Here is a 12,254-nt window from a genome sequence, read left to right as displayed (position 1 = left end):
TGGGTAAGGCTTACTAACATATAGTTGAGGCTATATGTTGGAGACAGGTTTGCTAGAGACTTTCAGGGAAATGATGCTCTGTGTTTCACAAGGCTCTCTCAGTCTCTACCCATTCTGGGTTGAGAGAAGCAAGTGTGTATGGTTGGTGGGGATCTGAGGCCTGTGCCTACTTTTGAATTCACATATATGTGTACATGTATCTGTGTGTGTACAGGCCTTTGTCTACATCGGTACACTCATGCCTAAGCCCAAGTGTGTGTCCTGTCTATATCTACATGCATGTGTTTGCATGTGCACAAACATCTGCTCTCATTTTGTGTGCATATGCAGGCATGTCCACATGTGTGCACATCTGCCTGGCTGTGCTCATTCCTGGCTCTTGTGACTGTATCCATGTACATGCATACTGCCCTGTGGGCCTCGTATCTGTGTCCATGTACATCATGGACCTGTGACCACAGGTATGGCTGTGCATGCCACTCATCTTAAGTGGATATCTTCAGCAGTGTATGCATGTGTGCACACGTGTGTCTTTTATGCCCTGTGCCTCCCAGGGCTCATCCGGCTGCAGGAGCTCATTATGGCACCATCGAGGTACAACATCCGCCTGAAGATCCGCCAGCTCCCCATTGACTCTGATGACTCGCGCCCCTTGCTCAAGGAGATGAAGCGAGGCCGGGAATTTCGAATTATCTTTGACTGCAGCCACAGCATGGCGGCCCAGATCCTGAAGCAGGTGTGTGAGCACTGACCCCATGGAGGGATGGAGGGTATCTGCCAGCTTCTTCTCCCATCTCCCCTTTCCAAACCACACAGGTGATATTAGCCAGGTCTCAGCTGGTCTCCTGACTTGGCTTCTTTCTGGCTTTGTGACTTGGGAGTCACTGTGCTTCTCTGAGACTTCACAGTCCAATTGGGTGGAGCTCAAGCCTGGTGCACAGAATGCTGGGTAAATGCTGCTTTCCCCTTTACCTCTGTGCAGGTGACAGGTGGGCTGCTTGGGGGCATCCAAAGCCAGGCTGGAGAGAGCACTCCAAGAAGCATGAAGTATGGAGAGGCTCTAGGTTGTCAAGAACAGCCCCCAGAAGGCATCACCACCTCTCCCAGTGACTAATCCCCCATAGCTTAAGATACTTGGTGTTACTCTCCTATTACTGGGAGGTCAGCTGAGGCTCTTCACACCATCCATCAGCCATGGAGTGGGGGTAGAGTGGAGAATGGCTCTTGGTCCTGGATGGGCCTTCATTCCCAAACATGGGTCAGCATGGCATATCAGAGATGAGAGTCAGTTTCTGCCTGCCAGCCATGCAAGAAATTAACAGTGAATTTTTCTGCCACCTCCTCCCAGGGAGCCACAGTGAAACCAAAACCACTCTTAAACCTATGCTCTATGTCAAAGGAATTTATGTCCTCCAGGAAAGCAACCCTGGTGACTAGAAGAGGTATGCAAGTTGAGAACACAGGGTATAAGGGTAGGGACTGGGGCCCAGAGAGGGCTGAGCAGGAGCTGAGGAGTTTTCAAAGCCTTGAGGGGCTCCAGTCCCAACCTTCAGTTGGGCCCCACAAAAGCTGACGAAGGCAAGTGCCAACCTCCATTCCTGCCATTCCTGCCTCTCCTGCCCTCAAAAGAAGCTCCAACAGACAGAGAGAATTAAAAGAGAGAATTTCCTGTCTGCTCCTGCTCTGCCACGTCGTGCACCTGTCACCTCTTCAGATGTCAGTGAGACAGGAAAGTGCAGAGTTCACCCCAAGGCCCAGCACCTGGTTGGCAGTGAGCCTGGATTGTCCTTCACATCACATCAAGGAAACATACGCTGCCCGGAAGTCTTGAAACGCATGTTTTCCTGGCCAGCCATGCCAGTTCGCCCTGTCTCTTCCTAGCTTGCCTGATACAGTGCCAGTGACAATCACAGCTTTGGTTTACTGAGGAGGAGTTACTCTCCTGGGTACCTGCCACTTCTCACTGACTTTGAGAAAGTTAACATGCCCAGGTGATCCATGAGGATACTGAGGCTCAAGAGGCAAGTAACAAGCCAGGGTTAGGAAAGTGGAAATTTACTCCTGGGTCTGTCAGAGTTGAAAACTTCTGGAATTAAAAATGGAGATGCTCTGCTCAGCTAAACAAAGAATTAAAAGAGGTTAAGGCCATCCTTTGCCATCAGGTGTCCTCTGAGCCTTCATGGTGCTGGTGTGGAGTAGTGAGTCTGTAGGAGTGGCAGAGGACATGCAGCGAAGTGCCTGTCTCGTTCTTGAGCTTGCAGTTTCCAGGTGTATTTGGCCTTGTGGCGCCCTCTCCCCCCGGCCACACAGCTCTTTGTGGGCCCTGCATTCCAACAACTCTGTAGAAAATGCATTGTAGTCATTAGAATCAGAGATTACAGGCTCCTAGTAAAACACATAAGATCTCATGTTGGTCTACAGTAATTATCCCACAGCAGCTCATGGCACTGAGGAAGCAAGGAGGTCTCTGTTCAGGAAGAGGCTCAGGTTTAAGGTTTCCTGCCTCCCACCAGGCCTCAAAGACTGAGTGGAACACCTGTCTCGGGAGCTAGGATAGTGATGGAGCCAATGGCTTGGCTGGTCTGTCCGCATCTCTGTAAGTGTGACAGCCAGGCCCAAAGATGCTGATTGAGAACCAAGACTACCGGACGCACTTCATGCTTCAGAACTGGGAATTTTTGCAGAGTTCCCTGAATGTTGCACCTTAGTTTGTCCTAGGGGACTTTGCTACATACTCCTGTGGGAATCCCTGCTGTCTGCCAGCTAGCCATTGTAACTACTCAGAGTTTCAAATGATACTCTACTCCAAGTGGTCAGCTTATCAACTCCTGTTCCCGGCCCCAACCCTGTTCTCACCCTGGGTGAAGGGAGGGACCTCTGGGTATTTCCTGTTGTTGGCTGACTCTCTGCTTTCTTGCAGGCCATGGCTATGGGCATGATGACTGAGTACTATCACTTCATCTTCACCACTCTGGTAATGTTCTTCCAGGTCCTAGTGAGGGAGGGAGGGGGACTACCTTGGATAGAGGACATTATGGCCTGGCCTGGACCAGCCTGTTATTGGGCACAGTTGCTATAGCTAGAGGATACTCCAACTTTCTGAAGGCTGTAGGTATGGCCCCCAGGTAAGGCCACAAAGATGTTATGACCTACCTACCTTTTAAAGAGATTAAGGTCGAGGTCACGTACTCTAGGGCAGTGTGAACACCAGCCACCCTGCTTAGTAGCCATGGGAGCACTAAGGTAAAGCCGTTTAGCTGCTGCACGTCAGTTTCTTCCTCTGCAAAATGAGTGTCTACTTCCCAGGGTTGATGTAAGGAGTAACGGGTGGATTAGGTACACTGCTAAACAAGATGAAGCCGTAGAAGTAGCAGCTATTCTTGATTGTCTCACCCTCACTTCCTAATTCTTTCTTCCCTACTCCTGCCGAAGGCCCTCATCTGGAAGTGCCTCTTTATATCCTGCATCATCCAGGCTGAAGTCAGCCAGCCCCTCACTGTCAGCACAGCCAGCCTACCTGCAGGCTCCAGATGGGTTCTGTCCAAACTCTGAGAACATTTAGGACCATTTAAGCCCATTAGGATAATTAGTTGTGGCCTGAGATCAGCAGAATAAAGGCATCCCTGTGCCAAAGGGGCTCCATCAATGAACGTTGGAGCCAGACACCCTCTGACCTCCCTGGAGCCCTGGTGGATTTTTCCACTGTTAAGGTCTGGGGTGGTTGATGGGCCTCCAACTATCTTCTTACTGAAAGTCCCTGCAGTCCTGGATGGCCCTGCCCCGTAGTCCTGGTTTATTGGCATCACTGGGCTCCTTAGCCAATACCTGGACTGAGCTAAGTGTTTCTAAGTAACCAAAACTGAGGCTTCTTTTCTACCTTCATCTCTCAGTCTGGCTCTCATGCAGCAGGCTGTGCCTTTACAGCCTGGACAGACAGCCTTGAAGGATGTATAAGAGTTGACTAAGAGAGAGACAGAGGGCTGGGAAGGCAACTCAGTGGTAGAGTGCTTGCCTTGCATGCATGAGGCCCTGGGTTCGATTCCTTAGCACCACATAAACAGAAAAAGCCAGAAGTGGTGCTGTGGCTCAAGTGGTAGAGCGCTAGCCTTGAGCTGAAGAGCTGAGGGACAGTGCCCAGGCCTAGAGTTCAGACCCCACGACCGACAAAAGAGAGAGACAGAGACAGAGAAGCAGAGACAAAAAGAGATAAAAACAGACAAAAGAGACAAACAGATATAGTGTCAGAGACAGAGAAAGGAATAACATAAGCAAAGGCCAATGTGGTAGCTTGCTCTGGGAGTGTGAAAACTGATTGTTTTCATCTCCTCCCGGCTCCAGCATGGTGTGCCGACATAGCTTGAAGTCAGCCATAGCTGGAGTGCTTACACCACAGATGTGGGCAGACACTATAAATGAGATCTCCCTCCCCCAATCTGGGGAACATTTACCCTCCCTTCAACTCTGCCCACTGTACTCCTGCAGAGCTCAGGACTCAGACCTGGCAGCCACATGGCCAGGAGCTACCTGGGAAGTAAAGAATCTTGGGAGCTGGGGACAGAGATCAATCATCTACTCCCTGAACACTTCGGGGTCTCTGCCAATCCACACTGACTTCTTTCTGCTATGATGCATCCTGGAACATAACTGGGGTCTTGAAATGAGGCCCCCAGGTTCCTGACAGCATTCCAAGATAAGATATTGGAGAAAGCAGGACCCCAGTGACCCCAAAACCCTCCACAGTAATGTCTTTGTCTACTAGGGTCAAGGTGAAAGGAGAAAGGATCCTAGCACCCTAGAGCCTTCTTCTAGCCCCAGGCAGTGTCACTCTCTTACTTTTCTTTAATCTAGTCATTCATTTATTAATTTACTCAGCAGTTCCCTGAAGCTCCAGGCTCTAAGCTGGGCACTTGGGTGAAAGGGCAAATAGGAATGGGTCCAATATGAAACTCATATTGGCAAGCTGGGAAGCTCCAGTCAAATGTGCAGGAACCTCTGTCTCCAATGTTTAGGTAGTGCTTGGCACACACAGCAGGTGCTTATTAATGGATGAATGAATGAAAGAAAGATTGCAAAACAAAATAGAATGTAATCAGCTAAATTATCAACACATCCTCAGGGCAGCAGCCAGTTAAGACCACAGTTTGTGCCAGACTGTCTGATTAGGATTGAGACTCTTTACTCCCTTAGAGGAGTTACCCTCTTTGGGCCTCATTTTCCTCATCTATAAAATGATGACAATAGCAGCATTATTTATAGGATGTCAGGATGAATATTTAATGCACTGATGTTGGTAAGGTGCTCAGAACAATACTTGGCACTGAGCGCTGTGTGTAATTAAAGAACTGCTTGTGTTACCTGTGTGCTCACAGTGCCCCAGTCCAGCTCTTCAAGGGAGCTATGACTCTCCCAGTTTTCTAGAAAAGCAGAAACTGAGGCTAAGAGAGATGAGTTGGCAGGAAAGGGAGGGGTGGTGTTTCCCCAGCTGGGAGCTGGGAGCTGGGCAGCTCCAAAGTGTGGTGCTCAAGCCTGTCAGGCTTGGCCTTGGCCTTTTCTGCCTGGTGGATTCTTCACAAGGCCTGGCCATGATGTCTAGACATGGTGATTGACACTTAGCCTTAGCAAGTCCCAGCAGTGCCCACACTTCACTGGTTTCCAAACCCTCAGTCCATAGCCTCTGGTTTTCCTCTGTACCCCTTCAAAGCCAGCAGGGCAGAGTTTGAACTCCCTATTGACTGAGGGAGGTACTGGTATTAGGAGATTGTGCAGCTTGTCCTGAGTCTCATAGCAGATCAGTGGAGGAGACCTGGGCTCCTGACTCCAGGTCTTGCCCGTGGCTGTTCAGACTGACTGCCTTTCCTCTGCACGCTTCACTGAGGGTCAGGAGAAAGGGCCCTTCCAGGCATGCACAGCTCCTGCAATACAAACAACTCTTATCGGAACTAGGTGTGTGTTGGGTCTTCCAGGTTGTCTCCCCAGCAGCTCCCTGAGTGTCAGGTCATCCACAGTGTCCCCATGACTCCTCTTTCCTGGCCATGTCTGCCCCCAGCTTCAGGATCCTCTTTCCAGCCCCACTGATTTGGAACTCTACCTTGTGATCCTCCCTCTTGGTGTCCATTGGTCATTTGTGGCTGTATTTGGAAGAGCAGTGGCACTTGGCATTTACCTCTTTCCCCTCAGGAAACTCACGTCACCAACTCTTTGCCTCTAAAACATTCTCCCAACTTGCTTCACCCACGCAGAAGACATTTTAATTACCCCAGCTGCCATTATCTGTCCCAGCCAGCTATGAGCCATTCTCAGATAACCCCGCGTTAATCAGGCCCAGCTGAGGCCCTGGTACATGCCATGTGTAGGTAAAAGCCTGGAGGTGAGAAAAGAATTATAATAAATTAATAGATAAGCAATCACAATTAATGCCACTTCCTGGCAATAACAGTTATATCATGGGAAAGATATTTTCATCTGTCATTCCTTAAGGCGATGTTTTCCGAGCTTCAGCTCCTACTCATTCAGACCCATGGGGTGCTAATGAATTAGTCTATTATGTTATGCTGAATGTTTCTAAAAGGTCCCTGGTCGATACTGAATTCAGTGTGTCAACATTTGGCATCGGAAATACAACTTTTTGCCAAGCAGCCAAGTTGCCCACAGTTCGCTGTGTACAGTACTTAGGGTCTTGGCCCAGGGCAGTTTGAGCAAAATAAAGAAGAAAAAAATGGAATTGGACAGAGGCCTCTTCACCAGTTCCCTGTTGTCACTGCCACCATGTCATGGGGCAGATGGGCATTCTGTGCCATAAGGCCACCCTTTGCGGCCAGGCCCAGCTAAAGAGTGACAAGAAAGAAAGTAACCACACAGTCCTGCTACTTCATCAAGAGGCTGACACTCTCGCTCTCGATGGACCAAATGCTGCATCTAGAGACAAGAGCTTTACCAGCACCCAAAACCCTCCAAGTTAGAGATGCTACCCTTCACACTCAGTCACATTGGCCTCTGGTCCTAGAGGGCCACTGAGTCATGAGGGCCCTGGACAAGCTGAGACCCATGCTAAGAAGGGTGGGCAGATTTTGGCTCCTCTTTCTTGGCCTCAGCAGTTCAGCTCTAGCCCTAAACTTGATCTCTTATTGGGCTTGGGTCCTGAACCAGACCCCTTAAGGGTCTAATTTTCCATTTCAGGCAATTCACCAGGCCACACTCAACTTCCAGTCCCATAGAGAGTTTCCACCCTCAACCAGCAAAAGAAGAAAACATTTTAAGCACCCCAGGGAGCTGTTGAACCCAGCTAACCATTCTGTCCTCTGACCCAGAGTACTCAGGGGCTTACAGAGAGACACACCAGACCCAGATAATTGTAAGCAGTGGGCTGAAAGCCTAAAGGTCCCCAGATAAAGAGCTGAGGCAACCTTGGCCCACCCTGCAGTGCACATGTAGATGAATAATCAGGAGGCTTCCTGGAGGAGGTAACACTGTAAGAGCTTCATGTTTCTTAGCATTTTCCGTAGGTAGGCAAGGAAAATATAGAATAAGACTACTAGTTAGTTACAAAACAGATGAACCTGGAAACCTTGAGACTAATCTCTGTGGAATAAAATCCCCCTGCCTTCCCCCTTCTCCTTGCCCCATGTAAACCTGGAGTCTAGGCCTTTACCCAGTAGCTAACAGCAAAGTCTAACTTGGCTACATTCTGGGTAAGTACCTCAGCTACTGAAAGAACATGCTACATCCCTTTGCTTATTTTTGAGTTCAGGGCATTGTTCCTCTGACCACTAACTCCCCTTCCTCCATCCCTGCCATCTCTTCTCGGCTTAGGGAAAACTGGATTCTTCTCCCCATGGGGCCTTTCTCCGTGGGCTCCTTCTCTTTCTAATCCCAGATCCCTGAACTGCATCTACAGAGGAGCTGAGCCTGGACTACCCAGGCATTAAGACCCTTTTCCTGGACTTTAAGCTAGGGACTGCCCACTGACCTAGCTGAACATGACCTGGCCACAAGTGACAGGCTGATTGTTTTCTGTTTGGAGGAGGCAGATTGAGGAAGTCCAATGTGGTTGTGGGTGCTGCTGTTACCTCCCATAGGCCTCTGCAGGAGCTTCGGCTCTTGAGGGGGCTCTACTGGAGGGAGGCTGGAGCTCACAGCAGCACTACCCCTTCATTTATAGAGCATTCTCTCTCCAGGATCTCTACGCGCTAGACCTGGAGCCCTATCGCTACTCAGGAGTGAACCTGACGGGGTTCCGCATCCTCAATGTGGACAATCCCCACGTGTCGGCCATTGTGGAGAAGTGGTCTATGGAGCGGCTGCAGGCGGCTCCCCGAGCAGAGTCTGGCCTGTTGGATGGAGTGATGATGGTACAGTGAGCAGCCAGGCAGCAAGACCCCAGGGACTCTCCTCCTCCCTCACTTCCTCTCTTCCTCCCTCCTTCCTTCCCTCACTCCTCCCTCCCTTCCTGTTTTCCCCTCTTCTCTCCTCCCTCCTTCCTTCCTTTCTCCTTTCCTTTCTTCTTCTGGCCTTTCCTCCCTTCCTCTTCTCCCCTCCCTCCCTTCCTTTCTTTTCATACTTCTTTTCTCCCACCTTCCCTCTCTTTCTTTCTTCCTCCCATTTCTTTCCCCGCCTCTCCCCCCATAGCTTCCTAAAACCATCAAGAAGCAAATCCCCTATGCTCATGATCCTGGGTTAGGGGCTAGGGATGAAAAGATGAAGCCAACACAGTCCCCCCCCCAAGGGCCCTAACTGATGGGCGTACAGGTGCATAATTACAGAGAATTGGCATAAGACCAGAAGTCTTATGGTGGGTGGGGCAGGAGACTACAAAAGAAAGCCTATTGTCAGAAGGTGATACTGGAGGTGTCTATAGACTAGCAGATTCTCCAGCCTGGCATCTCTCCAGGGACAGAGAAAAGGGTACTTCAAGGCTTCTGGGCCTTTTTCCCTCACCAAGACACCACTAACTTGTACTGGGAAAAGGGGAGACAGCAGGGTGAGTCACTCTTAGACAGACCCTGGGCCTTCCCTACAGACCGATGCAGCCTTGCTCTATGACGCTGTCCACATCGTGTCCGTGTGCTACCAGCGGGCACCCCAGATGACTGTGAACTCCCTGCAGTGCCATCGGCACAAAGCCTGGCGCTTTGGCGGCCGCTTCATGAACTTCATCAAGGAGGTGAGTGTGTCCCACTGTCCTACCAGGGCCCCCAGGGGCTGCCAATACTCTGGAGCAGCGGAGCTGGATCAAGCCTGAGATGTGAGGCCAGCACGGTGGGAGTCAGGGAGACAGACAGACATGCACTTGAGCTCTGAGCTTCCATTTCTTTGGGGGACATGGACTTGATGATACCCGAGTACTTGGTGTATGGCAAGCGCTCATTGGTGGCCAGCATGGTGTCAGGTCATGGCATGGGCTCAAAGTACAACAAATAGAGGTCTCTGCTGGCTTCCCATGAGACCTAGAACAAGCTAGAGAACCTTGCTGAGCCTTGGATGCCTCATCTATAAAATGGGGTGTAGAGCAGAACTCTGAAGATGAATCAAGATGCCATAAAGAATGTGCTTAGTGCAGCAAGATGAATGACTTGATAATCCACCCCACAAACTCATATTCTCCCATCAGCCACCTTCCCGTCAAGGTCCTTACTAGACCCCTGCTCTTCTGGCAACTGGGAAGTTTCACTATGGATCTAATTTCAGAGGGAGCAGGGAGCTTGAGGCCTGGCTTGCTGCTAGTATGTTCTTTCTCTTTTTCTTTCTTCCTTCTTCCTTCCTTCCTTTCTTTTTTTCTTTTATTTTCTTTTTCTTTTTTTTGTCTTCTTTTTTGTTGTTGTTGTTGGTTGTGGGATTTGAACTCTGGGCCTGGGCACTGCCCCTCAGCTCCTCAGCTCAAGGCGAGCGCTTTACCACTTGAGCCACAGCGCCACTCTGGTTTTCTGGTGGTTTATTGGAGATAAGAGTCTCATGGACTTTCCTGCCCAGGTTAGCTTTGAACTTTGATCCTCAGATCTCAGCCTCCTGAGTATCTAGGATTACAGATGTGAGCCACCGGCGCCTGGCTTTCTTTGATTTTCTTTAAGTAGTCTTATAAAGGAGTTGCCGTGTAACAAGGCAGTTAGCAGTATTTTCAGTTTTTAAGGATTTCCTATCTCTCCTAGACTTTGTAATCTTTGGACAGCAAGGTTCGTTGTTCCCATTATGAAGGTCAGGGGAACTGAGACCTGGGCTTGCATACTGTCTCCAGTGCAGCTGGAGGTATGACTTGGGTTGAGATGACTAACTCTCTGATCCTCAACTCAAGATCATGAGAGTGCCCGCCTCAAAGGGTTATTGGGAAGACAAAGTGAAAAGCTACGTACAGAGCCTCAGACACAGGGCCTAGTCAGAATCAAATGCAGTAAATGTAGGTGTGGAGTAGGGAGGGCAAAAGCTGTAGAGGATGAGATCTAGACAGAGTAATGCTGGGCCAGAGGGAATACCCCATCCAGGGCAGCAGCTGGGGTGGTTAGGGAAGCCGGGGGTGGGGAGGGGGGTGCCTCTGCATAAATGTATCCCTGTGACAGCAGGCGAGCCAGAGGGAAGCAGGCTGCCCCCAGGGTTTCTCATTTTACTCAGCCCGCCGCTGGCTGGCTGCAGGATGCTGGGTGTCAGAGGCTGAGCTGTGGGCCTCCCCACCCCCACCCCCGCATCCCCACCCCTCCCTGTGTGACAGAGACAAAAGTCCTGCACACAGAGCTCATGGCCTGGAGTCTGCCCATTGTGGTTATAAACCCCGGGCACAAAGGAAGGTGCCTGTGGGAAGCAAACACTTCTCACTCAGAGCAGGCAGTTTTCCTAAGTCCCAAGTTCATGGCTAGTACGTTGGGCTAAGGCAAACAACAGTTCCTCCTGCATCCTACAGCAGTGTTAAAAAGCATGTGGATATAGTGCAGTCCTTTCCTCAGCTGTGTGGCTGTAGACAAGTCACCGTGAGGTCTCTATTGTGAATCTCCTTACCTGGCAGATGCTAATTTTCTCTCCTAGAAGGAGTTCTAGCATCATTTAATGTTTTGGTACAGGATCACAACAGTCCCTTCTCACTCAGCCCATCACAGCTTCTAAGGAAGCTCAGTGTCCAGAGCTCATCGTCCACTGCTAGAGCAGGACGGTCTCACAACCATTGCTTGATCTTGGGGAACACTAAGACCCAGCTGTGCCTCAGAGCCCCCCATCTACAGCAAGGATCCTAGCACACCTTGGTAGAGCTGTATGAAGAGAAAGGGGGCTGTGGGATCAGGATTCATAGCAACAGGGCTTGACACAGCTGGTATTGAACAGCATGGTGGCTCTTCCTGCTGTTTGCATCATTGGCTCTACTAACACTGTGACTTTCTGTTTGGAGATGGGTAACAGAGGGTCCCCTGGCCACATTGTTCAAGGAGCTTCACTCCATCTACCCCTCACCCCTGGAAGTTCAAGAGGGTCAACTATGAATCTCTGAGGGAAGCAGATTTTCTGCTGCCCATCGTAGAAAAGGGAGCCCCATTACCCTCTCTCCTCAACTGGCAAGCCTAGATTGGAGTTGGGATCCCTGGCCATTCACATCCCTAAAGAAGTCCTTTTAGAAATACTCATCAGTCCCCTTTTTGGGGGTCGGGGAGCTGCTCCCCAGAGCAGCCACATGACTTGCTTACAGTTTACCAGCTGGCCAAGACCAGAACCTAGGCATCCTGAGGAGCCCAGCACACAGCCCTCCACCCCGGCCCCTAGTCCATTTTCAAGTTGCCCATCTCCCCATATGACTGTGTGACAGTAAATCATTTTAAGGACTTGGCATTTCCGAGAGGAGCTGGAAAATACCAGGCCGGAGTTCAGAGCGTGTGAAGCATCTTTCATTTAGCGAGTCCTGAGCTGTGGCTGGAGGGGGCGGGCAGGCTGAAAAATGTCACGGGGCGGGGCTGCAGTGCCTGCCTGGCCTGCCCCTGCCCACCCGCACACGGACCGGCAGCACCTGCTGGCATTTCATTCCTCTGTAGCTGACAGAGAAGAAGCCCTCCTCTGGAGAAGCAAGCACAGGTTCCAAGGCACCTGCTGTGATTTCCCTGGGGCCAGCAGATAGCCTGAGGGTATGGGGGGCTACAGAGGAGAGAGAAGGCAGAGGGACTGGAGAGCTGGCTTGAGGGAAGCTGAGCAGCCTCCCTGTGAAGTCATAAACTGAGGTGTACACCTTCTCTGATGCATCATTTAATCTGTGCTCCCCACTTGCAGGGATTCTGATGGGCTTTCCTAGG

General features: G+C 50.5%; 1 protein-coding gene across 1 annotated transcript in view; it reads left to right on the top strand.

Moving 5' to 3' along the window:
• The window catches only part of Grik3 (glutamate ionotropic receptor kainate type subunit 3), a 210,013-nt gene that overhangs the window by 149,537 nt on the left and 48,222 nt on the right, over positions 1 to 12,254 (top strand). The window contains exons 4-7 of the mRNA XM_042680904.1: positions 555 to 736; positions 2,921 to 2,974; positions 8,175 to 8,348; positions 9,017 to 9,160. Of these exons, the coding sequence (XP_042536838.1) occupies positions 555 to 736; positions 2,921 to 2,974; positions 8,175 to 8,348; positions 9,017 to 9,160 (554 nt within the window). The remainder of the gene's footprint in view (positions 1 to 554; positions 737 to 2,920; positions 2,975 to 8,174; positions 8,349 to 9,016; positions 9,161 to 12,254) is intronic.

This window comes from Dipodomys spectabilis, unplaced genomic scaffold (genome assembly GCF_019054845.1).
Source record: "Dipodomys spectabilis isolate Male_0828 unplaced genomic scaffold, ASM1905484v1 ptg000002l, whole genome shotgun sequence".
Classification (NCBI taxonomy): domain Eukaryota; kingdom Metazoa; phylum Chordata; class Mammalia; order Rodentia; family Heteromyidae; genus Dipodomys; species Dipodomys spectabilis.
This window is presented reverse-complemented; position numbering and strand designations above follow the sequence as displayed.